At 49.6% G+C, this 28,000-nt stretch overlaps 1 protein-coding gene across 2 annotated transcripts; it reads left to right on the forward strand.

The window, feature by feature from the left end:
- Positions 1–5,698: 5,698 nt before the first annotated feature.
- VWA1 (von Willebrand factor A domain containing 1) lies at positions 5,699–26,159 on the forward strand. 2 transcript variants are annotated; one of them, XM_072884028.1, is made up of 7 exons: positions 5,699–6,016; positions 6,106–6,226; positions 14,388–14,951; positions 20,535–20,813; positions 21,849–22,121; positions 22,900–23,169; positions 23,841–26,159. In XM_072884028.1, the coding sequence occupies exons 1-7, from the start codon at positions 5,993–5,995 to the stop codon at positions 23,873–23,875; spliced, it is 1,566 nt and encodes a 521-aa protein (XP_072740129.1). In that variant the 5' UTR covers positions 5,699–5,992; the 3' UTR covers positions 23,876–26,159. The 2 variants fall into 2 exon arrangements, with proteins under 2 accessions (XP_072740129.1, XP_072740127.1); XM_072884026.1 differs by having other exon boundaries at positions 5,702–6,016; positions 23,835–26,159.
- Positions 26,160–28,000: the final 1,841 nt, after the last annotated feature.

The raw sequence follows: 28,000 nt of genomic DNA on the forward strand, positions 1-28,000 counted from the left end.
CTGTTTGCTGAAGGGAAGTAGTGAGTAAGTTTGTTATTTTGCTTTGCTTGTGCATGTGGCTTTGCTTCACTTATTAAACTGTCCTTACTTTGACCCACGAGTTTCTTGCTGCTGGTGGATGCTGGCTGGGGTCAATGCCCCCTTTTAGCTATAAAATTTGCTTGCAGTCAAGATGCTCTTTTCATCAAGATGTTATTCAGCAGCTCGCTCATATGTTCCAGCACTGACAGCCGCTACATCATCAAGTGGAAAAAATGGCCCTTTCTAAATGCAAAGGCATTTCACTTATAAACGCTCCTCCACTCCGGCAGTGCCGTGGTGTGACTCAAACACATGTGTGCCTTTTCAGTCACTCTGCGATGCTCTTTCTAAATGCCATTGCCAAGAACGAGTGGGCTGCTACCATTGCCTAGAATATTAGCAGAACCAAACCAGAGATGAAAATGCGCACCAGAAAAGTAGAAAGGGACCAGACAAATGGGATTCAGTCCCAAGAGAGCTGCCAAGTGCACGGCTGGTGCAACCTGGCACTAAGCTGCAGTGACGAGACACTATTTACCTGGGATCTGGCCCCAGGATTCCAATTCTGGCTCTGGCATCCTGCTCAGCAAACTGCTCCCTCCCCACTTAGTTGATCTAACTGATGCTAATTCTCAGGATAAGTTGGCAAGAGCATTAATTACCATTTCCTTTTGCTCTGATATTATTTCTCTGCAATAAAATTACCCACAGATTCAGTGCAAGTTTGAAATCGCAAGAGAGGGCAGGTACGGAGGCATGGCGTGCTGAGGCTGGTTTGCTCTAGGAACTCCTTGGGGCAGCTGGAGTTCAAAGGAGCTGAAGGCTGTCTTGTGGTCTATCAGAAGGGCTAGGTTCTCTTCCCTTCTGGGCAGATGTCCAGCTTCCCCTGCCCCTTGTCTAGTGCTGATACTGCCTGGAAATCCTCAAGGCAGTCTTGTGTGGAGAGACCAGGAGATGCCTGGGATGCGGAGCTGGAGAGGAACTGTTGGTCCATCCCATCCCAGCTCAGAAGCATCCTGGGGGCTGTAACTCACTTTGGTGTCTGAGAGCTGATGCTTTGTGATAAGTTGACTCCTTCAGAGCTCGCCCAAGCACACACTGTCCAGAGCTCATAAAACCTGAGGAGTAAATTGTACGCTGCCTGGGAGCTGGAGGGAACTGAAGCCCCTAGCATGAGCAGGCAACGGCTTAGAGAACCTCATCCCTCTCTGTGCATTAGACAGCTGACATGCTTGTGTCTGCCTGTGTGTCATTTCCATAAATTCCTTCATTTTGAAATAGGCTGCTGCAAATGTATACGAGAGAGAAAACTAGGACACCGTGTCCTGGTGTGACACCATGCTGGAGGGGAAATAGCAAGAGTGCCCACCCATGGCACTGTTTCTGAAGAAGTATTTTCTTACTGCGAGATGTTACCAGGCTATTTTTAAGAGGATCCTGATAACTCTGCAGCCAGTTCTTCAATATTGGGGTGGGATGCAGCCTTTCCCAGTATATGGACACTACTCCCATTTGTGTGGTTGCATTCTTCCAGAGAATTATGTCCTGCAATTTTTTTTTCACATATCCTAAGCTTTAGTGTAAACCTGCTGCACATAGTTGAAAAGCTACTGCACTTCACCCCAGAAGTGGCTGTATTTTTGTGCTGGGTGACTTTTTAGGGTGCTTTGGGATGAAAGAGAGAATCTATAAGCTAGACCTTACCTCACTGTGGAGTCATTCCTAGTCACTGGGCAACTTTTGAGAAAAATAAAACTGGTGAACGCAGGGAGTAAACATGTCTATTTTTGTAGTTTGTCTTCCAAGTCAAACAAAAATAAGAGCTGACTTGAGGCTGGAGACTGCATGACACACTGTTAACTGAGAACTGGCAACACAGGGCCTGATCCTCTCTGCTGTAAGGCAGAACAGCATTTCTGGAGTCAGGGGAGTTCAAGTTCACGCCGTGCAGCCTGGAGCTGTTCAAAAGTTAAGTGTGACATAGTGGGGCAGTTAGGTGAGCCAGGCGTGGTCGGTGTTTGGAGGGAAACCTGGAGTCGGCTGTGAATGTCGGTGGTGATTCAGTTGCTATCTGCATCCTCTGCGTCAGAATCGAGCTGATGTCTCAGCGTGAGCTGGCGGAGGTTTTGCCTTCCAGCCCAAGACCCTGGCGCACGCGGTCAGGTTGGATTAGTGGCACCTTGGGTAACTGCCCGCCTGCGCCGGGCGGCACAAACCTTCCCTGGAGCTCAAGGGGGAGCTTTCACCCGCGTCGTTCTTCCAGTGCCGCAGAGCTGCTTTGCTTCCTTTCCAAATGGGGAATTTCCAAATTACCATATATAGATAGCCCCTCCAAACAAAAACTTTTATGTAGAGCTGAAAAAAGGCTGTGTTCCCAAAAGCCTGTTTGTTCCAGCTGCGGTAATTTGCCTCAGAGAGGATATTGCATCTCTTCAGAAATTGCGTATTGTTTACATCCCCAGAATGTCACCGCAGCTGCAGCATGCCACCAAAGCCTTCCCACGTGCAGAACGCTGAAGCGTAGTACCGAGGCTTTGGGCTACACAATACACGCGTGTGCATGTCTGAGTCTCAGTAATATCCCAATCAAAATATGGAAAACTGGTTGGTGGGGGGGGTTGGGTTTTTTTTTTTTGTTTTTCTTTTTACAGTCGTTAATTGTTCCTGAGCTGTTCTGCAACTTGGCATGGTGACAAGAGGATCATCCTGAGTGAATTTCAGACAAGTCAGTGCCAGGTGGAGAACATGAGTTTAGCAGCGACAGGGAGCTGAGCCTACGCTGAGGTCTGCAGCCAGATTCTGATCACATTTAAACAGGAGCAAACCTGGGGCAATACTGCTGGCTTCAGAGTGCAGGAGGCACCTAGGAAAGAGTCGGCATGCACATGCACCAGTCTTACTGGAAACAGGATCTGTCAATTACAGTAAAGTTTAAAAATAAAACAAAATTGTGTAAGATCTAATTATTTTCCAGGCTGTTTTTTCCTGCTTCCACCTATCCCAGCAGGACTTGCAGGGAGATAAAAGCTGAAATCTCTCCAGGCTGCAGGGTGTGAGACTAAATGGCATTTACATCGATAAACTGACAAAAAAGGGAATTATTCTAAGATGAGCAATGCTTCCGTGGAAAGACTTCCTTGGGAAGTGAGTAATGGAAGGGAATCATCTCCGTATACCCACCAGCCCTAGTCGGGGGCTCTGAACATGCGTCCCTGAGCCCTGGGATTGAACCCAGACCCGTAGCATTGCCAGCCCGCTGTCTTTGCAGTCATTTTCTCTGAGCAGGTCATGGGGCGATGGGGCAGAAGGAGGAGAGGACAGGAGCAGATGGACGTCTAGGTTAGTCGATGAGAAGCCGATGGTTGGTAATGGGGCAGCACTTGCTTCCTCCAGCCCATCCCTTCCACATCCCAGGTCCAGAATACAACCAGGGTGACAATAGCAAGTGGGACATTCTCTCCAGCAGAGAACAAGGATGCAACTGAACAAGTACTTCACTCCACAGTGGTTTGGAAAGCCTTTTGCCTTCTTGGCTGCCGTCATGGTCAATACATCAGCAACTGAACTGAATGTGAATCTGCAATGAGAATCGATGACTTTGCTCAGATGGGTGAATTAGACCACGGTGTCATTTGCTTTGCTGTGTGATTTTTTTTTTTTTATTTTTTTTTTTTTCCCCTGGAAGCTTGCTGGCCAAATGAGACTACAGACTGACAGCTTCGCTGCTAGAGTACCTGCGCTTCCTACTGACTTCACCGTGAGTGCTGTTAAATAAGCACAACTCTGCCAGGGCAGGCCCAAAGCACACTGAGTCAGAGGAAAAAGTCTGCTCGTGATTTAAAGATCGAGCCCACTGTGCCTATGGTCAGATGTAACTCGGCAGCTAATATCCAGACTGGTTTCAGCGGGCTGTAACATTAAGAAACCCTGCTCTGTGTCAGGGAAACCAGCTAGCACCTGTATTTGGTCACCATAGCTGCTGCACCAGGATCCAGATGCCACCTTTGAGGGGATCTCACAAGTTACGTGCTCTCGGTATGAGAGCAGGGATGTCTAATTCTTTTGAGTGCCTGGGATAATGCTTATTCCAGCCCACGTGAATCAGTGGGTGAGGCTGTCACTCATATAGGCTTATGCTACATGGGACTGAGGTACCACACAACCTGATATTGCAAAGCTCCTTTGTGATGCTGCTGGGTACCAAACTGGGAGGGGAAACATGAAGTGCCCAGGAAGTTTAACTAGCGGACTGAATCCATGGTTTCCCAATTGGATCTGATTTCTTGGGCCTGTTCTGACTTTCCATTTGGCTGATGAGTTTGGATAAAACTTTTTTCTCCCCAGCACAGCTCCTTGGCTCCTAACCCCTGTTCACTTTTTTTACGGTTCCCAGGAGAGAGAAAATCAAACTGGAGGAAATATTGCTCAGCAGTTTCAGAAATCCCACAGGCTTTTAAACATTCCTCCTTTGCTACTTTTGAGCCTGTCTTGTTGGTCACTCCCCATGTTAAGGGAGATGACAACTGGTTGGTCTCTTCACAATTGGGTGTAACTTTCCAGCTTTTCTCTACTAATAACGTCTTGGACCTGTCCAGAAGTAGGACATGTTTAGGACAAGAGGAAATGGCCTCAAGTTGCGCCAGGGGAGGTTTAGACTGGATATCAGGAAATTTTACTTCACTGAAAGGGTTGTCCAGCATTGGGACAGGCTGCCCAGGGAAGGGGTTGAGTCGCCATCCCTGGAGGGATTTAAAAGCCGTTTGGATGAGGTGCTTAGGGACAGGGTGTAGTGGTGGGCTTGGCAGTGTTAGGTTTATGGTTGGACTCCATGATCTTAAAGGTCTTTTCCAACCTATACGATTCTGTGATTCTATGTTAAAACATAAAGTGGAAAAAGGGAAAGGGACTATTGTCACCTCTACCTGATGAGTAGGAGCCAAAAGCAGATACATGGACAGCAGGATGGCCATGAGAAGGGAAACTGGGTTTAGTCTGTTTTTTGTCCTGGCAAAAGTCTCCTGCATACAGGGGAAATAGAGAGGCTGCATGCCAGCGAAGGTTGATCCTGGGGTCTTTGGTGCATGCTCTCTGATAAACTCTTCTGCCCCTCCATCCAGTAAGATATTTGTCACAGGTTTACCTTCAGACACGTGAGATGTTGACTCAGAAGTCACAGACTTGAGACTGTGTTTAATGCCACACTGACGGGGGATAATCAGCGGGCAACGCAGAAGGCTGTTCCACGCACCAGCTGCACCAGAGAATATTGCTGCGTGCCCTTTTCTGCGTGGCTGACGCTCCCCGTCTCGGCAGGGGTTGCTCCCCGCTTGGGCTGGGGTTGCTCCCACCTGGGCAGGGGTTGCTCCCCGCAGGCTCTGCGGTTCTGGGTGACTTCTGCACCAGCTCTTCTGCAGGGTGAGGCGGGGCGGTTGTGGGGATCCCTCGTGTTCGGCCCCGGGCCGTGGGGCAGCCCCGGGGAAGGGACACAGGCTGGGTCGCGCTAGGACCTGGGCAACGCTCAGCCTGCCTCCTCCCAGAAGATTAGCCAATATTCCCAGGGCAGGGCAGCTCCCCAGCCTTTCTACTTTTTCTTTTCTCTATATACGTGTTTTTCCTTCTTCTAGTTCATTCCAGAGCAGAGCAGCTTTGGATTTCTCTGAGCTTTTTTTTTTTTTTTTTCTTCCCCCCTGGTTGTTGGACTGCTGCCAGTGTCTTGCAGGGCCAAAGTTTTATCTATAGGGATATATTTTTTTAAACCAGCCCAGCTGCACGCAGGCTGCCTGCAATTGAATCCACACTCCTGGGGCAAGTTTAACTCGGGAGAGGAACAGCAGCAGGAGTGCTGTTTGTGCCTCTCCTCCAGCTATGCCTGTCAAGATGGATTTATGACTTTAAAAGGAGCGGGAGGGGGGGGGAGAAGGAAAATTGCCTGCAGGAGCCAGAGCTTACACCACAGCCCAGCAAAACACACATGAAGAAGCAGTCGGATCTCAAGGCATGAGCAGCATAGAAGTGGCACCCTGGGATCTGGTGGATCCTTGCATGTAATATGACTGATCTTAAGCCTTTCATCTGCCTTCACAGAGCCGAGCTTTTGGATTTAAGGTAGTTTGCCCAGGACCAGACTTTGCTATGTTGGCCGAGACAGTGCTTTCTCTTGGTCTGTGGCTGCAGTTTGCTGTGGGACAGAACACACCTGAGAGAGGTGAGTGCCTGAAAAGGCAAGGCATTCCCTTGCTACCTTCCCCCATTTAATACCTCCTGGTCCTTAGAGCTTCTCATAAAACCTTTTCAGAGAAAAAGCTGAAGTTATATTGCTGCTTTAGGTGTAGAGTTATACTTGTATGTTACTTTGCTGGCACAAGGACAAAACAAACAAAAAACTTTTCTAAAATTGCCATATTAGAAAGAAATTTTATCTTGCTTGTTTCCAGTAGCGGAAAGGAAACTGTTTCAGAAACTTGCAGAGTTTAGTGCAATCATAGGGGAAAAAGTCCTGACTCCTCACTGTTACCTACGTACTGAGGCACATCGATTAAGAGAAGTAAAAACAGTGATTGATGGTATACCTGTTGTCTTGTTCTCTCGCTAATCTCTGTAATTCAGTCATCGTATTTCCTCTTTAAAATGCTTTCTCTTGGATACTGTTCAGGGAAAATGAGTATGGGTCAGTCTCACAGAACTGCCAGCAGGGAAAGGGACGTGGAGGAGATGAACGTCTCCTTTCTGGGTCCTGCGCTGCGGTGCTGGGCAGAAGACAGCCCACGTCGCGATGGCTAAACTGATGCAATTACTTCTGTTCTGCCTTGTGTTCGCAAGTAGAAAAAGGTTCTCTTCTTTGACTGCAGGGCTACTGCGGGCTGCATCTGGTTTTCACTGCACCTGGGAAATGTAATCCAGTGTGAAAGGAGACGTGAACCTCTTGTCTATCTGGACAGGAGGTCCTGATTCTGCTTGTGGTAGGCAGGGCAGACTGTCTGTTGCTCAGGTCCCCTTGCAGGCTACTGGATTCTGTCCCTCAGTGACACAGGCCGGTTCAGGAATGGTACGGCTGCCTCTGGCATTGTCACAGCGCTCGATGTCCACGCAGGCAGCAGTTATGCCTGTTGTCACGCATTTCTGCTGCCATGGGAGTGTATGTGGCAGTTCCCCAAACCAGGCTAAAACAATGCTCAGAGCTTCAGGGTATGTGAAAAAACAAGCCGTGGCTTTCTGGAAGGATTGTGCCTTGCTCCAGAGGCAAAGTTATTGACATGCTGACTTTGGCTTGCACGCTGCCAAGCACCCCCAGAGGAAATGAACCTGCTGGTCGGCAAGGTGCCCGCGCCCCAGCAGCTTTGATGTGGGTGCCTCCTAGGCGCTCCCTAAAGCACCTTGAGCAAACAGCCGGTCTGGCAGGGCTCCTGGGCATGGGCTAGCTCTTGTCTGGAGTGCTATGGTGGTGTGCCATGATCCCACAGTGAGAGGAACTGTTTGAGAGGTAGGGATGCATGTTCATACTCCATTTCCTAGGGACCTGACAATGTGAATGATTGTCCACTGCGGCTGAGAATAAGGCCACAAAGTGAGTAAGCTACTGGGTGGCCAGTGGTGGTCCTACATGCTCAGGAACAATTAGCTTTTTCAGGGCAATGGCTATTGACTTAGTGCACCAAGGAACAAAGTCAAGGCAGAGCATTGCATGACCAGTTCCACCACTTTCCTCTTTGGGTCCAGATTCAGATCTCTGTTGCATCACTATAAAGGACGACCATTTGATAGTTTGGGCTTTGATAAATGAAACTTAGGTTGTCATCACCTGGTTATTCTGGACTAGCATCAGCAGAAAATGATGGGGATGTTGCTGTCCCTGTGGGTGAAGCAAGTGAAGAATAAAGACACGGCCCATCTGTACGCACTTTGTAGAGGGCCCTGCACTTACTGACCTCTGAAGCACAGCTCGGTACCTGGCATAATTCCACGATTCCAGGACTCTTGAGGCTCTAAATAAAACAGCAGAGATAATGAAACTCCTGAAAAGATCACAAGAGATGGCAACCCAGCTTCCTTCCTGCCAGAGGAATTTGTCTGAAGGGCCGTTTCTCAACCCACAGCCTGTAATCTGTGGCATGGACGAGCTGGAACCTGCACAGGCAGCTTGGGCTTTTAGTCACACAAGGATATTTTGCTTGGTGGGGCTCAGCTCCTTAAATATGCAGGTGGTCTAGCAGTCTCCCATGGCACAGGCCTCTCTCTGACATGGTTTTAAGTGTGTGTTTTACTCCTGGTTGGCTTGGTGGGATACGTCTCTTTCTGGGAGCAGCGGTGCCTTTCTCCTCCTGCCTCTCACTGTGGTCCCAGGGGCCACAGGGAAGCACAGACGGCGTTCCTCAGCCTCCAAACCTGGCTCTACTCATAGTAGAACTTTTTTCCTTGAATGGCCAAACAGTGAGAAGGGAAAACAAACATGGAATTTCAAATGTAGTTAACCAAGACAGGACATGATCTTTTTTTGGCTGTTAAATCCTTTCTGCTCTACAAGCTCCAAGTCCCATGTCATTCAGGCATGTGTTCAGGTCCCAGCTGAGAGTGCAGGGAACTCTTGAAGCGGATGTCTCCTGTCAGCATCTCGCTGTAAGACAGGGGAGTCTGACCGGCTGTTTTTCTCCTGGAAAAGCTAAGTGTTTAAATAGGCAGCACTGTGACTCCACGGTGACGTTTTGCTCCCGTATCAGTCCCTTCAAAACACTACTTTGCGTGACCGATCTGTGTCTACGGACCACGTATCAGCTAGAGGGTGACCAGAGGATACTGCCATGTGTCCTCCGTTGTTCCCTAGACTTACGTAGAGCCCAGGAGCAGCAACGATACGAGGTCTGCAGAGTTATTCCTCAGCTCTTCAGAAGGAAAGGCCTCGACGGTTCAGGAGGCAGGGAGGTGCTAATGGATGCCCCTTCTCTCAGAATCCCACTGAAAGTGAGAAGTTTTCGTTTGGCATCTTGCCAAACAGCCGATCTTCTTTTGCTGGAAAGCAGGGAAACTGCTTGAAAACAGCAGCTGCTTGCGTAAGGCAGAGATTTACTGGTAACAAATCACAGCCCCACCTCTGGCATGGATGGCATGTTTAGATTGGATGAAGGACGAAGAACAGGAAGAAAGATGAGGGAATTGAAAACCTAAACCTGAAGGGAAGGATGATGCAGTGTCCAGTCACTTTATAAGCATTGCCACGCTCCTGATGTAGTGAGATCCTTTGCCTAGATTTTTTTTTTTTTTTTTAATGGATCCTTTCTGCTGACAAAATCTAAATGGGAGGAATTTGTTTCCATCTTCTGCAGGGCTGAGTGTTAAGCAGAGGTAACGGTGATGGTATGTGCCTGTATGAAGGATTAGCCTTCTGCTCCACCCACAGACAACCCCTTCAGCTCCAGAATATATACCTGCCCACCAGTGTAACTGTGCTTTTGTTAACCAATTGTGGCAGCCAATGCTTTCTACCCTCCAGGCAGAACACTGCGGTGTCCAGCTGTAGCTCTTCCTGCAGAGCCTCCTAATTAACACAGCTATTTCCAGCAGTGTACGAGGGGTCAAAGCAGTGTTTCAAGGATGTTAACGTTATGCCCAGCTCTCTTGGTGCCCCAGAGCTGCAGGGTACAGGCAGGAGTGCAATTTGGTGGGGGCATGGCTCTTGACTCTCCTTTGACATTCTTCTCCTGAGCAGATGTTCCATGCTGGTTCTCACCCATGTGTTCCCCCATGCAGGTAGTTCTGGCAGTAGTGGGATTTCACTTGCATCTGCTCCCTCGTGGTGAATTCCGAATTCCCCTCCATCACGTGCCAGTCGCATGCGACCTTGTTTACCACTTGTGAGCAATGTCCTCTGGCCATTGATCCCTGCCCTGCCGGGGTCAGAAGCTTTCACACTCCCTGGAAAGGAACGACACTCCTCAAACTGGTGAGGAGCAGAGGGGAGAAAACATGATTTCCTCTGGGGAGGTGGCAATCATGTTGCCAAGATCTCTCGCTATGGCTTGCCAGCCGAGCAAGTGGCTTGTATTTCTTCCAGTGGAGGGGAAAGCAGAGAGTCGTGGCTACGTGTGTTTGACTTGCTTCACGCAACCAGAAGCTCTAAACAAAGTCCTTGTGGCTCTGCCCTGCTGGAATGCCGATGGGAGGTAGGGAGCTCTAGGAACCAGTGGCAGGGACCTGTAAGTCACGGGTTCAGCTCTCCTGTGTGATGTGGTGATGAAATTGCACGTTGCTATGGGCAAGCAGGAAAGCTTACTGGACTTCACTTTTATTTTCTGCTCAGCTCTGAATGCCAGGTTGCTGGGTGTGTGTGTCTGCAGCGCAGGGCTGAGTTGTGCTGGGTCATGCAGAATTGGCTGTAAGCCACAGGGATTGCAGGTCCCCCTCCTGCCGCCTCCTACCATCTCTTGCTTAGTCATCTCCAAGTAACTTTAATGTTCTCCATTTCTGAAGGCTCCATCTCATTTCTCCTGTTGTCTCAGGAGATCTGGTATGCCTCTGCCATCTCAGCCAGCCCCTACTACAGGAGCCGGCTCCTGTGCTGCCTTGGTCTCTGTAGCAGCACAGCGATTTCTAGGCAGGATGTTTATTTGCACGTTTACAGACCAGACGTGCAAGCACTCTGGCTTTCTTCCAGTGCACACCTATGCTGGAACACACGCATAAGTGTGGTCCTGACTCACACGTATCCCTTCTGTCCCCCATCCTGTGGGCATTCCCAGCGCACCTGGCCCTTTCTCCAGTGTTCCTCCCCCTGACGTTCTGGACATGAACACTCCTGCCATGGGTCAGACCCAGGCACTCACACCCTGGCTGCAGAGGCAGGCATCTGAGCCATACCCAGTGAGGGAAATAAATAGCAGGGTAAAGACTGTCCAAATGAAGACTGGGCAAAGAGGATCAAGTCCCCTGTGGCTCAAGCCTGAACCACTTCTCCGCCTTCTGTTTCCCCCCTTGAGCCCCTTGTGTTGTACGCTGAATGGCTGTGCTCTTGCTGGTTCATGATCTTTTCTGTGCTCAGGTCGTTAGGTTTCACTGTCAGGACATGTAATGGACCCCTTGTACCCACTCACCGTTCCCCTGCCCTGGTCTTTTCCCTCCTCTTGATTTGCCATCTCATATCTGCCTCTTGGAGTAGTGCCCCAGTGGGGGCTTAGCAACTCTCCGCTCATCTCTGCCAGGCTCATTGCTACCTCTGGGCCTGCCTTGACATGGCTTTCTGCAGGGGGAGAACTGTTTGCATGAGCTGTCTCCTTGGAGCAATTAATTTTACAGGAGCCTTTCCATTCAGCTGTCTACTGCCTTGTGGTTTTGGCTCCCACACGTGGCTCCAGCACTCAAGCACTGTGTGCTGCACCAAGTCCATCTGTGCTCCGGAGCCCACCCCGCATTCCTGATCCCTTCACTGATAGAGGAGCCTAAATGGGCAGGCAGGAATCTCTGGTCCAAGGCTTTTTCTCCCTTCTTGCACCTCAAAAGCTGTCAGAAGGCAGGGTGATGGTTAAAAGAATTCCAAATTCGTTATTGATATTCCAGCTATTGTAAATCTCCCAAGCTCTAAGAGTGGTAGAAGGAGGAATCCCCTATGTGTTTGTGCTTCCCACACAGCAGTTTAATTGAAATGGTAAGAAAATGAGTCAAATGGAGTGGGACTCCAGGCCACACCCTCAGAAGCACGTTCTTCCTGACATATTGCATTCTTCTGCACAAATGGGTCTGTGCAGCCCTTTCCCTGCTGCTCCTAAGCCTATCTGGGAAAGGAGGTCAACATGTATTCAGAAGAGCAAGAAAACATCAAATTAGCCCAGCTTTTAAAAAGTGATCTAGGGAGGAGTCCCTCCACTCCAGACTTTCCTGCCAACAGTGGTATAAATCAGGGAGCTTTCTGCCAGTCTTGTGTGGACTGTAGCCTTTGAACTGAGAGGCAGCCAGTTGTGAGAATCAGCCACCTCTCCTGGGACAGCAGAGCCAGCAGTTTTTCTCATCAAGTTTCTTTATCATTTCATTCTTTTCCAAATACAGCTCATTTTTCTTCCAGGCACTGCCATTGTCATAAGATGGGATAAACCTGTAAGTTGGTTTAGGCCCAAAAGTTGCTCCTGACGTTGGCCGTTGCTCTCGGTCTTGCGATCAGCAGTTTGCTGCTTTCTCTGGGACTGCTGCGCATCAGCCCGGGGCAGCAGCTCTGGATGGCGGAGGCTGCTCCCTGGCACGGGGCACGACTGACCTGCTGGCTCCGGCTGGTGAGCAATGTTCCCAGCTCCTGGAACGTGTCCACCTCCAGCCTGGAGCAGAAAGTATTTGGGATCAGCCTGGTGTTGTGTAACAAGAGGTGTCAGTGCAAGCTGAGGTAGCTCAGAGGCATTTTTTCTGCAGCAGTGAGAGCAGGATCCAGGACTTGCGGGTTGTACTTTCAGCTCTAGCCTGATTCCTGTGGCTGAGCTCCTGCCTCTTTCCACTTCCCTTTCAGTTTGTCCATAATGGGTTAATAACATCTGCCTGGAAAGACTGGCGTGAGGTTTCAGAAGCCTGTGCAGTGCTTGCAGATCCTGCGTGAGTGTAGCGTGGGGTGAGCTCAGGAGCCGGAGCTCCCATTGCCCCTGCAGTGTCAGGTCCAGGGCGTCTCTGCTGCCCTGCCTGTGTTGGCTCCTTGCTCTGGTCCAGCCCCCTGTCCTTGTGCAGGACCTAAGAACAAGGGATGAGATTAGTGTCCAGGGAAAGTACTTCCCTTCACTGCTGCAATGGCATTTTCTGCTCCCACCTGTTATGCATCTTGACTGAATTTGGACCAGAGGAGTATCAGGCATTCATCCCGCCCTCATTCCATGAGGAGCTGTATTTTCTCAGAAGTCAGGCACTAGGCTAAATTCAGGCATATTTCATCCCAGTTTTTCAGTCTTTTGGCCTGCCTTTCCTCTCCCATGACTGCTCTTTTCCCTCTGAGACATGGGGTCTGTTCTGGGCATCCAAGGAGCTCCTTGAACAGTAGGGATCGTGCACGTGAATGGAAAGGAGGGAAAAAAGTAACTATCGCTCCTCCTCGCGGTCTCTAGCTTTGCAAATGTGTAAAATGTAACTTTAAAACAAACTTGGCAACAAAGCCTGGGGAGCAGGGAGCCAGCGCAGGCAGGGGGAGCTCCTCTCCCTGCTCCTGGAGAGCTCACCACAGCAGCTGGGCGAGATGCTTCTTCAGCCTTACCTCTGTGGAATGGTGATGGATCTAGGTGAGGTGCAGAACACGGAAAAGGAGTGAGCTCCAAAAGGCCAAACTTGTCTGCAGCATTGGCCTTTGCAGCTTGACCTCTGGCTCTTGGCACACAGCAGGGCTGAGATGTGCTGACGACTCTGTTTACTGTGAGCCTCTATTGTCCGTCTCAGCCAACCAAAGCACGTGCAGTAAGGCAGCTGCGACGCTTGCGCGCTTGGGTGTCGTGCCATTGTTCACGACGACGGACCAAGCACACCACCAGTGCTCGGGGCTGCTGCTGCTGTGTCGCTGAGGTGTTCCAACTGTTCCCTTGCATGTCCCTTACCCTCTTGGCCAACGTGAAACCCTGCGGGGTAGGTGGTGTGTTTGAAGCGTGCTGCTGAGAGGGTCCCGTGGCTGGGCAGATCAGCACTAGGCTGCTGTCCTCCAGTGCCTCCAAAAGCTCTTTCCAGCTCCGCTGCAGTGCTTGGGCTTCTCTCCTTGCAGTGACCCTCTTGGGCAGGGCCCAGATCAGGCTGAGCAGCTGTGACGTCCCAAAGGGAGACTGACCCCAAAGAAAGCAGTGGGAGACAAATAGTCCACCACAGGTCACAATCCTGTTATTCAGTGGGGAGGTGGGGGGGTCTCATGAACTTTTTTCCTCTTGCTCTTTGTGATCCTGTAACCACTTCAGGTTCTTGGACCTCAGAGAACTTAGGAACCCGTTTTCTGTTCGCAACAGAAACAGCTTTTTTGGCAACGTACTTTAAACCAAAAGGTGCTAAGAGGACTTAGTTTGTGAACAATCACAGGCGGACCTCTGGCTAACACTTCAGTGCTAGCATCTCAAAGTGTTCGCCAAGAACAGTTGTGATCAGACAGGTGAGTCTAAGCAAAGCTGTTCAGTGAGGGAAGACAGGGTGCTAGGGAGGTGGGGGAGAAGTTCCTGGACAGTTGACAGCAGGACTGAGAATAAAGCCCAGGAGCCCTCACACTAGATGCAAATAATAATAATAATAATAATGGGCAAATCCTGAGGTCTCTACCCAGCAAAATTCTCACTGAATTCTGAGATTTGGCACAAGGTAACCAAGCTTTCCTAGCAGATGGCTGTGCAGGTATGGGCTCACATCATTCCACTAATGCACCTTCCTCTCTCTTCCCCTGCTAGGTCCCCAGCCGTCTATTTCCAATTCAGAGGGGGACCTCCTCTTCTTGCTGGACAGCTCTGGCAGCGTCTCCTACTATGAGTTTTCCAGGGTCAAGGAATTCATGTGGGACCTTGTGCAACCTTTCAGCTTTGGCCCCAAAGACGTCCAGACCAGCATCATCCACATCAGCACTACGCCCACCATGGAGTTCCCTTTTGACCGGTACCTGTCTAGTGGGACTCTGCAGCAAGCCATCCGGGACACTCGACAGCTCATGGGCGACACTAACACAGGCAAAGCGCTCTCCTACGCCAAGGAGAAGTTCTTCAGTGCTGAAGCTGGTGCCCGGCCAGATGTGCCCAAGGTACTGGTTTGGGTGACAGACGGTTTCTCCACTGATGACATCTCTGAACCCATGCAGCTCCTGAAGGACATGGGAGTAACAGTCTTCATTGTCAGCACTGGACGGGGGAATTACCTGGAACTCTCTGCTGCTGCCAGCCAGCCTCCTGAGAAGCACCTGCACTTTGTGGATGTTGATGACCTACCCATCATCACAAAGGAGCTTCGAGATGCTATCCTAGGTACCGTGGGGTTGGGTTGTGGTCACTGGGAGTTTGCAACAGGGCTGAATGAGTTAATGCCTGGCTCTGCAGGGCAGGCACGGTGAGAATCCCGTAAAACCAGTGGTCCTCCTGACCCACGGCTGCTGCCCTTGCAAACTGAGGTGTTTTGTCCACAATGCCACAGGTCCAAGTATAAACCAAGGCTTTTAGGAGGTCTGGGACAAATATCTCTCTTCCTCTTGGAAGGTCCCATGACCGAATGGGACAAATTCCCTTCTGCAGACCTGTTAGTGAGATGAACTTGTGTTTGCAATGAGTCGTTCAGTTGTGAGGGACTGAAGGAGGCTCAGGCAGCATATTATCTGGATTCCTTAAAAACCCACAAGACGTTGAAATGAATCACGCAGGTCACAGACATCCGTACAATTCAAGCATAGCATGAAAATGCCCCAACCTGCACAGGTTAATTGTTAACCAAAGGCTTCCCAAACAGGCAAGGATTTAACTACAGGAAGAGGCTGCTGTCTGTGGGAGCAAGGTGCCTAAGCCCCTTCAACTTGATTTTCACATTCACAGTGAATTTATTTTTTTCTCTCTAAAATGCTGTCTGGCTCTGTGCCATCTGATGGAGGCGGAGGACACCAATGGGTTGAACACATTGCGTACACAAAATGGGATGTGTATGCCTGGGAAGGATTTGGTCCTGTCAGCTCCCTCAAGCTCTTGTCTAGGGTAGATCTGACGTCCTACACGTACCGTCATGTGCAGGCACAATGGCTGGCACGCGCTGGGATATCTAACTCCTGCCGACAAGCGGCTGGCAGTTGTTGTTCTCTTACAAAGAGCAATTAAGGATGGTGCTTGCTATCAGCGTTAAGACTGTAGGAGAAGAATGTTTTTTGTTCCATAAATCCCCTGTTGTAACGTGTTCCATAACCTCCAGATCTATAGCCTGACTTGGCTAGCACAGGCCTTGGAAGAAAATCCCAGCCCTAACTTGTTAGGCTTAGCAGGCCAACTGCTACCTCTTTGTTGCTAGCATGGTTGTGGCGGTTGCTGTGCAGAGACCAGGAACAGACAGAAGATTTCATTTTTCAGCAGTCCTGTTTTTTAAAACATCCAGGAAAGGGTCTGAGGAGGCCCAAAGCCATAATCTGGGCCAGAAGACAGGCATTTGGAAGCCAAGAGGAAAATCTCATGCTAATCCACATGCTGCACTGCACAATGCATGTTCTTTTCGCAGCTCTTGAATACCATCACGGTGGGAGTGCCCGTGATTGCAAAGCAGGGGTTTTGCCTCAGCCTCCCAGATGACTCCGGATTTGTTTGGAAAGCTGAGTGAGTTACTATGACTCTGCAGACTTTCCATTCATTTTCTGGAGGTTCTCTCTCCATTGGAAATCCTGTTTTAATTTCTCATTTGGCTTCTGCTATGTGAGTTGGTTAGAGCTGTCTTTGGAGTGTCCAAGTAACCCTTTCCACAGAATCCTCTGTATGTAGCAATTTCTTTCTATTTCCAACCATGATGATTTAACAAATCACACACAGGTACTACGTTCTCCAATCATCCACCTCTCTCCTGTACGAGTACGGGGCAGTACCAGCAGCCCTTCTACTGTACCAGATGCCACACACATCCCCAGATGTTTCGTTTCAAGTGGCTGTTTCAGCTTCCAGTGCATCCTGAATCCAGATGGTATAAAATAGCATCCCAAAATGAGAAATCACCTGCATAGCCTTGCAGCACAAGACTGTCTTGAAGATCGTAAGATCTGCAAAGGTAGTAAATACTCTGTGCTTGAGGGCAGCGTTCTGTGCATCCACCAGGTCTAAAAGTTACTAGTCTGGGGTTTTAATGGCAGGTGAGATTCCCATATGAATCCAGGGGCTGGTGCTTTAAGCAAACTACCAGACATTGGTAACATCACCTGAGTTAGCCTTAATAAAGCCACGTAAGTCCACTCTTCCCTGCCTGGAGGAGGCAGCCCTCATCACCACCCTTCCTGCTTCTGGCCCCTGGGATAGCAGGGACAGACAGGATCCCTGGCAGGCAGGAATTAGGCCTTTCCAACTCTGGAACGGCCCACACTGGTTTTATTATCATGGCTATCTTTTCATCTCTTGCTACTGTTTTTTAAAAGCCTTTTGTAGATGCACAAACAAGCTTTTGTCAAGAGTTGCTCTCCTCCCTCCACCTCCTATCCAGGAATGGGGTGTTTCATGCCTGCTTCATAGATACTCGAACACAATGGTCCCTGGCTACCAAGTTGCTCTTGTCTCAAGTAGGCTGAGAACCCTCCATGGAACAGTTCAGTCTCTGCAGCTGTACCTCACTATACAAAGGTAGACACCTTTACGTAGGGGTTGCTCAATGAAGAAGTGTTTTCTTTGCCTTCAGAAATTTGATCAGAGCTCTAAGCAGACAAATAACACAATGCACAGTCAGGGCTGAGTCTGGAGTTCACAGCAAGGGTTTTCAGTCCCAGACAGCAAGACCACCGCTACTTGGACAGGGAGACGCAAGGAAGGTGCCTCACTCTTACTGCTTCTTGCACCTGAAATAGTTCCAGTAACGCTACTACGCAGAAGGGTGCAAGACGGGGACTGTGGATGGATGTGTATGTTCACTCCTCCTCTTTTTCCTTGGCACGTAGTCCTGACACAATGAGTCTGCAGAATGCAGCAGGCTACGGTTCCCAGCCAGCCCAGCTACAGCCACAGCCACAGCTGGCTCCTGGCAAATATCTCTGCCTTTCCTAGTGTGAAGGAAAGGGGACTCTAGCGCAGGCTTCTTCCGTTGCATCTGATATATTATGCACCCAAGATATGGCATTTGGTGCCCTCCTTCTGGGGAAGGACCTTCAAATATTGTGAAACCAAGGCATTCCTTTGAGATGACATCAGGTTCTGCGCTAGCATCCACTTGCTCCCCACTCAGTGAGCTGAACTGACAACTGCTGACTTGTTTCATCCTTTGGCACCATCTTCTGAGCCAAGTTCTGCAGGAGCCCACCTGCCCAGCAGTCACAAAACATCAGCCGCTTCACATGCAGGGCAACACATTTCTGATCTGAAACAAGGTCCTGGATAACTTGTGCCGCAGTGAAGGCTTTGAGTCTGGAGTCCTCTGACGTTCTCACTTAGCACTGAATATAAGCAGGCAACCAGAGGGAGTGATCTCAGACCCTGAATGTCCACCCTGGTAATGGAGAAGTGTGTTTCCCCCTCCCAGAATCAGAACCCTCCTCCCATCTATATCCAAGTAGGGAAATAGAGCCACACAGCAGAAGTTATTTGTCCCAAGTCCTAGCTGAAGCTTCTGCAGAGAGGGGATCATGTACCCAGGGCTAGAACAGGTTCATCTGCTGCCTGGCTGCATTTCTTACACACATCATGAAAGCAGCAGCATTCCTGCCAGCCTGATCTTGACCTCGCCAGCGTTCACGGGGTGCCAGCAAACTTGTGGCTGCAAAACGGTGTTTCGAGTCACCAAGAGGCAGGAGGTGGAAGGCAACTGTGTGTCCCAAACTGCCTCTGAGTGTTGCAAGGAAGGCATTGCCTGGGTCTAATACAAGAAATAAACTTGCTGCTTCCCTCTGGGCACAAGGAGGTGCTGGGAAGCATACCACGGGCAGCTGTTTTCTGGGGCTTATTGCCCTCTTTATACGCTCAAGGCACCTGTAATCTGGCAACAAAGGGCAGAGCTATTTGCTGTGGGCTTCCTGCAGCATGTCCCTCAGGTGTCGCACCCTGCCACTTTAATCTGCCCGATTTACTCGCAGTGTCCCTGAGCCTTGCCTCCAAGCTCACTTATTTCCATTCCCTGAGCTTTTGGCAGGACTTTTGGTGCTGAGGCCTTTCGTCTGTTCCCTGTTCCTTTGTGGCTTGGCCACTGGTCGCTGTGGGGCTCGCAGAAGGGTGCAGTGCCCCGGGCCCTGTGGTGCTGCTTCCCACCCTCTGCCTCCTCCAAGCTCCGATGGGGCGGAGTGCTGCTGGCTGGCAGCACGCGTGGACAGGGCATGGAGAAGGGAAACGTTCCTGCCTGCCTGCCTGGGAGAGCCAAAGAACAGCTCAGAGGAAAAACTGAGGCTGCTTTATTTGGTACGGGGAAGTTGGCAGGGACTCGGAGCAGCTCGGAGAAGGAGAGCTGATCTTCTCCCAGTTAAAGGACAAGCCTGAGTGTGCAAGGCTACCCCCTGTTCTCTTGCAGGTCTGGGCAGACTTCTGTGCCTCCCTTTAGCTCTTCGTATGCCACTTCCCTGGAGCTAGAAACAAAGTCCTGTGTGTTTCTGCCCCTCTGGAAGACCAGTGAACAGTGGAATTCTGCCCAAGATGGGCTCAGGAGGCCATGCACGTTGGAAGGGTCAAGTAGCAGAGGAAGCTGGGGGAACTACAGAGCATCAGAAGAGGTATTAGCGTCTGGCATTTGGGGTCTAGAATTCAAAGGTAGCATAAGCCTTGAAGAGAAGCCTCTGTGCAGGGGGAGAGAGAGGCGAGATAGCACAAGAGTGGCTCTGAACGTTGAATGTCACAGAACAATGGAGCTCTGTGAAACGCGGCAGGGAGTGACTTCAGCTGGGATGAACGCAGCCGGCTCAGCAAATGCTGGGCAGTCCCCAGTTGCTGCCCTGTCTTCCTGGCCACTGGGTACAGGCAGAGAGCAGGGAGAAATGTATTTCTTCATACTCTGGGCTGCTTCACATACATGACAATGTAGTGGTTTGGTTTCACTAGGAGGTGATTTCCACGGGGAGCTTGGGATGAACTGACCGCAGGAGTTTTGGAACCTGGATGCCCCAAATTCTCTCTCCAGCTTTGTCACAGGCAGTGCCAGCGCTGCTTGCCATGCTGGGTACGTGGTAATGTCTTGCTGAGCGTGGGAAGCTGCCTGCTTGGCCAGGCACAGTAACTCCCACACATCTGTCGGGCAGTAGCGGCTGCCCAGAACTTGCTGGACGGCTCCAGATTCGTTCTTGGTGGCGTAAAACAGGCTTGGATGGGCAGGGGCATGGCTCCTGTTGTGCCAGGCCTCTCTGCCACAGCAGATCACAGCACTGTTTGGCCTTAGCACAGAGGACAAGGCAGAGAGAATGGAGAGGGAAAGCTGGGGCTTTATGGAGCAACTTGGAGGCTTGTGGCAAACTGGTTTAAGGCTGGAGATGCCTCGGAGGCAAAGTGCAGTTGTATTCTTGAGCTGAAACCTGTTGTGCAGACATACCTGAGCAATTGCTTTAGCCAAAATGCCACCTCATGGCAGCTGGGACATATGCATTTCCTTTGCAAGCTCTGTTCAGTGAAAGGGTCTTGTCTGAGAAGTTGGAGTGGTGCGAAAACCCAAATATTGCTGCCTCATTGACACGTTTTATGTTTTTTTAGCTTTATGCTTGGCTTCAAGGATTTAGTTTTGTGCTCCTGAACCTTTCAAAGAGGGTCTGGTTCACTGAATTGCTATGAAGGGGCTTGGCTACACCTAGGTGACTTCAGCTCTCATCCAGCGTTGCTGTAGGCTACATCTCCCATCCAGAAAGGCCTGTATTTTAGATGTGCTGTGTTCTGTGTCTTAATGTCAGTAGTGATTTCTTGCTACTGTTTCTCTTCCAGATGTTATCCAAGCAAATCGGCTCCATGCAGTAGATATCACCTCAAGCAGCTTCCGTCTGATGTGGCCCAAGCTCCTCTCCCAAGAAACTGGCTACTACACCCTAGAGTATGCCCCAATAGATGATCTAGCAAGGAAGAGGACAAAGCAAGTGTCTGGGGCTCACACCAGCCTCATGTTAAGCAACCTTGCACCAGAAACTACTTACGAGGTGGCACTCATTCCCGAATCCAACGTCCACTACTTCTCTCCCCAGACGACAAGGGTTACTACACTGGCAGGTAAAATGTGCACAATCGTGACCAAGGGGGAAGTCTCCACTGTGCTGAGCCTCACATATATAAAGCAAACGGGACAGCCCTTGGTCTGCATCCCACAGCCTCGTGGTCTGATTGGAGGAGGCAGATGGTTGTGAGGAAGACGGAACATAATGAGCTTCTTTATGCTGGCACTCAGCTGGCAGCTCTTTCCTTAGAGAGATGTTCTGGACTGCCCAGGACAGGGGATCAGGTCTGATGGTCATAAGATGCCCTCCTGACCTCAACAATCTATGAATCTGGAGGAAAGCAGAGCCCGCTGCCCTGGGAGAAGAGGGCAGGAGCTGCAGCTTGCAAGTATTTAACAGGGCGGAGGTGCAGAGCCCACTGGGGATAAAGCACAGGCTGCTGCACATCCTTACTCACTATCCCAGTCTGATGGCAGAAGCAGTGCTGCCTTGTGCGGGTTACTGCCAAAGGGGAATTTTGAGCTTCATAGCTTGAGCAGCTGCTATGGGAACAAGGAGATCCCTGTCTCCTACCTGAGGCTGGAGGTGCAGCCAGGGAGGAGTCATGCTCTTGAAGGTGCATGCTGCTTCTCCAGGCAGGTGTATCCACTGACGGGGAATCCCTGTGTAAGAGGGAGGGAGAAGGGGAGCACTTGGAGCAGAAGCCAGCCCCTCTCTGCAGACTAGTCATTTGGGCCAGCAGAATAACTCAGATTTATGCTGGATAGCAACATGCCAAAGAGTGGCACACTGAAAATCTGAGCAGGGGTCACAAAGTCAAGATGAACTTGCATCCAGTATTGATTTTCTGCATGCAAGAACAGTTTTGGCTGAGTAGTTTTGCCCACTCTATGCTGCACCAGTAGAGAAACCATTTTCTTAGGGCAGAGCTGGGTTGTGCTGACTTGGATGGCTATCAACAGCCACTTGCTGGATGGATTTTCTTCCACCTCCTGGAAGCCAAATATGGTGCAGGTCAATTATGCGCCTCTGACAGCATTCTTCTGCCTTGAATTACATACTCATTCACATCTTTTTACATTGCTTTCAGAGGAAATAAGCCCAGCTCAGGTTCTCATCTCAGAGTCTGGGCCACACAGCTTCCACGTTAGTTGGGCTCCTACGCTGGACAGTGTGATCGGCTATCAGATCCTGTATGGACCGCTGCCTGGGAACTCGGTGAAGCTGCTGGAGGTGGATGGCAAGCACAATGGCACTTTGGTGGAGAATCTGGCACCCAACACAACCTACCTAGTGACAGTGACCGCAATCTACAAGTCGGGCAAGGAGAAATCCCTGTCAGCTAAAGCGTGCACTCAGGAAGGTGAGTGAGCAGCACCCTGCTGATAGGAAACTACATGGGCACGAGGAGTCTCTGAATGTGCCTATTTCTTTGCACCGATCATCTGCCTCTAGGTGAAGCCAGAGAACTCAGTCAGCCCAGTCACTGGGGAGGGATGAGAGAAGGGGAAAGCTGCAGCTTCTGATGAGCAGCACATGATGTGCCATTGGGATGTAGCAGATGTAGAAGGCATAGGACTGAAAGAAAATCAGACAGGCACAGTATGACTGCTATTACAGGGTGCGTACTGCCAAGCTGCTGGTGCAGTCACAAGGAGAACAGACTTGGAGATCCCTGAATCTCCCTAAAGAAGAAAAACTGCCTTTCCCTCCTGTCTCCTCAGTGTCTGTTCTTTGGTGTGATTTAGCATCAGCGGGGTGGAAATTTCACCAGCAGAAGCTTCTGCTCTGAAGAGGGACCTGTAAAGATATTGCAGGAGGTGAAATCTAGCTCTTATCAGGACTCAAGAGTGAGGAGCTCAGAGAATGACAGCAGCAGGGTGCGGGAGGTGGCCAGCCAGTGCCTAACGGTGCCAACAGAAGTATTTTGTGCTGGTACCAGGACAAAGTTAAGGACTAATTAGGCTGAGCTCCTCCGGTGTGGAGATGTAGAGTGACGGGCTATTGCATCTCTACAACAGAGAAAGAGCGGCCTGGCGGGCAACCCCTTCTCAGCAATGCCCTCAGGAGAAAGAAGGAGCTAGGTGGTAAGGATCACTCCATACAAACGGCCCGCAGTAACACGAATCTTCTTTCTCTAGAGGGCTCCAAAGTGAGGCACCTTCGCTTTGAAGACATGGGCCCCAACACCCTGAAAGCCTCCTGGGACTCTGCCGATGGGAAAGTCCTTGGTTACAGAGTCAGATGCCGGCGGCAAACTGGCCCTTCATCTGTCATCAGCGTTTCGCCACAGATCCACAGCGTGCTCCTCACGGACCTGGCTTCGGGCACCACTAACAAAGTGTGTGTGAAGCCCATGTACAAGAACCAGCCAGGCAAAGGGCTATGCCGCATGGTGCGCATGCAGCCAGGTGAGCTGGGGTGCAGGGCAGAATCCTGGGGCACTTTAGCCGAGGGAAAGTGTCCTGAAGGGCACTGAGGTGCTGGAGATCCAACACAGAGGAGCCCCCATGGCTGAAATGCTCTGTGCTCATCAGCTAGCTTGCCAATAGGGCTTCTTCACAGCTACCAGCCCAAAAGGTACTGTCCCAAGATGGGCTTTTTCCCCCATTTTTAAGAGCAATACTCCTCCTAGTGGCGTCATGTTTGCAGGCAGGAGAAAAAGTGTACAGTGGAGACAGTCCTGCCACTACTTTGGGCTAACAAGGGTGGGAAGACTGCTAAAAGCATTGGAAGCGCTGTTTAAAAGTAATGTGAACTCTTGGCTGCCCTTCACTTTTCAACGTGGCAGGGACAAGCTAACTATTAAACACAGCTACTAAGGCACGACACATCTGCTTTCCTCCTTCCACTACCCAGAAGCCACTTACTGTCGCGAAACACAAAGGGATTCTTGATAGGCTGAAGTGAAGTAAGAGCAAAAAGCAGCTGTGTGACAGCGCAGAAGCACAGCCTTTTTCCCAGCAAGAGGCTGGAGCGATAGTGAAGACGACCACAGGGATGAGATCTCTGACTCAGTCCCATTTGGAGAATGGGTGGATAAAGCTGATGTTATACTTTTTTGTGTTCTTCCCAGCTACAGAGGCCCAAGGATATAAGCACAGACAGAGAGCATGACAGACTCTGGAGTGAACTGATTCCCGGCAGAGCAAGGAATCTTGCTTGGACAAAGACTTGGATAAAGAGGAGGGGTCGGGGGAGGAAACCGGAAAGCTCACCGATCATCTCCCAGCCTGCACTGTCCGTTGAGGTGTCCTGGTTGTCAAGCCTAAAGCCTGTCCTCAGCCAAGTTCTCCCAAAGCTTAAAGGTTTGGCTTGGCTGGATGGAACAACCAAGCTGACCAATAGATCCCAAATCTGTACCCTCTTTTATATAAATATGCCTGACAAATAACAAACAAAAGGCCAAGTGATGAATCCTCACTATTGCTTGCTTACTGCCTGTTTTCTATTTATTAAATGTTGATACCGTTTTCTTTTTGCAGCTCATGAGCATGTTCAAGACTTGGCTGTTTACTGCCCTGGCCTTTCATTCTGGGTACTCACACTCAGAGAAAGATTACATGCGGCCAAATCCATTCCTGCTGTCAACAGCCGTTGAAGCTGACACACTTGACAAAGAGCAGCTTTCCTCCAACTCATCCAGTGTACTCAGCAGGTAGCTCAGATTAGGCATCCCAAAAGTATAGCATCTCAGGGATGGAAGGGAAAAGCATTAGCAGAAAGAAGAATAATGTAATACAAAAATGTACGGTATGCAGAGGAGATTGGGTCAAAGCCACCAGGATTTCTGAGAAGAGGAAGAAAAGAGGTTGTTAACCCACTTGGCCTTTGGCCAGGACATGGAGACACATTATAGAAGACATCCTGCCTTTTATAAAGTGCAAGGACAGTTTCAGAGTTCCCAGATGGTCTTTGGTTTATGGCAGAGCATGGTTGGTGAACTCTGAGAAACAGAACGACAGGGCCAGGGCTGGTGAGCACTGTCAGAGTGCTCTAGCACAAAAGTTTGCTCACTGTCTGCCTGCTGAATTCTTGAGTCTCATCGACACTGTCCTGCTCTCCCTCTGGCACTGGTAGTAAATTCAATGACATACAGATCCCAGATGGACTTTGAAGGGTTCAGTTCCCCCAAGTCATTTGCCTTGGGATTTGGTATCGGCCTGAGAGAGCAGGAGACTCAAAAACTTGGGAATTTGCTTCCCCGGCAGGTTACTCTACTCCAGAGCTCTCAGCCCTCAGCTGAGCTCAAGGAGCAGCAGTGAGTCAAGAAGAGCCAGACAGCACGACCACCTAAAGCAGTTATTTTTGTTTCTCGTTCAAATACACACCTCCAAACAACAGTGCAGTACTGCCTGGATCATGACCGCTGAATTACTGTGGCACACCTGCCATCAGTTTCACCAAATTGGATGCGAGTCCTGCTATCAGAGCAGCTATATGGAGATTAATTAGCCTGTTCTGTGACTAATTATGGACAGTAAGTCTCCAGCACTATCATTCCAAGCTCTATCCTCTGCACTCTGAAAGCACCTAGCACATCTTTAGTGTCTTGTCCTGGGCTTCCACCCAGTGCTAAGCTTGAGCTACACTTAAAAATCGGGTTTTTTAGGGGAGAAGAGTAAATCTGATTCTTTCCCTTTGGCCCAAGGCTTGAATTTGCTGTCACTAAGCTACTCTTTTCAAAGGGGAGCTAGGAAAAAAAAAAGATTACAATTTTAATACCTAGTGACAAAGCCATTGGAGCAGCACAGTTCCAAAATTCGGGGCTTAGGGCTGTAAAGAAAGGTATATACTCTTCCGGTAACAAAAACCAGCATCAGTGGGAACACCTTCCCTCAGTAATGCTTGCTCTATTTTAAATTTATGGCTTATTTGTCCTACATGTGGAACTTTTTTTTTAAAGCTGTGCTGTATGTTGGAGAGCCCTCATGCAGTGTCACTGCATCCTGCAAACCCTCTATTAGCTCTGCTTCTGGACTTCTTACAACAGCTCCTTTTGGAGCCGAGAGGAACTTTGTCACTGACCTTGTCTCCTGAGTGCTGAATTCGTCACGTCTAGGTTTATGGAGCATTTGCTTTGGGCTGTCGTCTTGTACAGGAGGAAGGGATAGGAGGGAGGTGAGTCATTCATTAACTTGATAAGAAGATTTCATATGATTTGTGTTCTTCTTTGGAATGTGCATTTGTGACGGATTAATCTTAATGGAGACTCTGTGCTGAGGGGAAGATAAAGCCTCTGGAATCTCTCATGCAATAAGATAATCTTGTTCATTCTTGCTGTAGGACAGAAATTAATTTTGCACAACTCCCTGCGTAGTTTACTAATACATTAACGTGTCATCCCCTCCCCCCAGCTGTAATGCATCCTTTTGAAGACCATTAAATATACAATACAAGAGCTATCGAATTATTACTTTGTTCTTGATGTCAATAAGGGCAAGTCTGTTAAGTGTAGCTTTTGTTCTAATGAGAGGTATGGGTTGAAAAGCTGGTATTCATCTCAATTTTAAATGACTGAAAAGCAAGTATTCCACCCATGACTTCATAGTCTGGTTTACATAGAACTTTACCCCCACCCCGCCCCCCCCAAAGAAAGTGTCAGAAATGTAGAAGTAGAAATATATCGGTGTCAATAATGTCTCAGCTTCAATAAGAATTGCTTTACAAGGAGCCAAAAGTAAATGTCCCGTAAATCTTGGCAGAACTGGTAGTACTCATGAACATGAAAATTCTAAGTTGGACAGGTAAGTTGAATTAAACTTTTTTTTTTTTTTAACTAAAGCCTAATGGTTTCTGGAGCTATTTAAGCATCTCATCCGTACTGATATAATGGGTATGACACCCAAACACCTATGCAGGACAAGAGCACAAACTGTCAGGGCTCCCAGTGGGAGCTAAGTTCTGTGTTTGGGGACTATAGCGAGCTTCATTTGTAGCGGAGCTGCTCCCAGGTTTTCTTTAGGGTCCTTGCACCTTCTGACGTGTGTGGTGTTGGTTATCACTAAAGATTTAACTCGGAGTTGCTAGTGTGACCTGCAGAGAGAGTTCCCACGTTCTTCAGTAATCCAAAGACGCCTACTGTCCTGTATCAAGACACCATGGGTTTTCTGAACACAACCTTCCTGGAGGTGCTGATCCGTCAGGGACTGCAGTGGTTATCCCACTCAGCTGATCTGTTATCTAGACAGATAACAGAAAACCTAATGGTTTTCTGAAGGAAAACAGCATAGTTCCCCAATGCCGGAATTTTGCTAGAGTGTTTGTGTTCACTTGGAAGAAACTTGCTCTGAAGTGTGTACTACCTGCAAGCCTTCCCCTCTATAACCCCAGGCTCACCGAGATGTCAGATTACAACTGTAATTAAGATGCGCTAGCTAATTTTCCCAAGCAATATGGAGGTTTTACCTGCACTTGGCTACTGCCAGCCAGAAGGGTGTTGAATTTGCTGTAGCGGATGAGGGCCGGGTACAAACAGGCTTAACCTGGACAGCTTCACTGAGAAATACGAGCCAGCATATGCACCCTGGAAAGGCGTGAAGGGTCGGGGAATGTTTTTACCACTGCCAAGATGAAGGAAAAGATTCACAGAATCACAGAATCGTATAGGTTGGAAAAGACCTTTAAAATCGTCGAGTCCAACCATAAACCTAACACTGCCAAGCCCACCACTGTACCATGTCCCTAAGCACCTCATCCAAATGGCTTTTAAATCCCTCCAGGGATGGCGACTCAACCCCTTCCCTGGGCAGCCTGTTCCAATGCTGGACAACCCTTTCCGTGAAGTAAAATTTCCTAATATCCAGTCTAAACCTCCCCTGGTGCAACTTGAGGCCATTTCCTCTCGTCCTGTCACTTGTGACCTGGGAGAAGAGACCGACCCCACCTCTCTCCAGCCTCCTTTCAGGCAGTTGTAGAGAGTGATGAGGTCTCCCCTCAGCCTCCTTTTCTCCAGGCTGAACAACCCCAGGTCCCTCAGCCGCTCCCCATCAGCCTTGTGCTCCAGACCCTTCCCCAGCTCCGTTGCCCTTCTCTGGACACGCTCCAGCCCCTCAATGTCTCTCTTGGAGTGAGGGGCCCAAAACTGAACACAGCATTCGAGGTGCGGCCTCACCAGTGCCGAGTACAGGGGCACGATCACTGCCCTAGTCCTGCTGGCCACACTATTTTTGATACAAGCCAGGATGCCATTGGCCTTCTTGGCCACCTGGGCACACTGCTGGCTCATCTTCAGGCGGCTGT

The sequence above is a fragment of the Ciconia boyciana genome, chromosome 19, assembly GCF_034638445.1.
Source record: "Ciconia boyciana chromosome 19, ASM3463844v1, whole genome shotgun sequence".
Lineage (NCBI taxonomy): Eukaryota > Metazoa > Chordata > Aves > Ciconiiformes > Ciconiidae > Ciconia > Ciconia boyciana.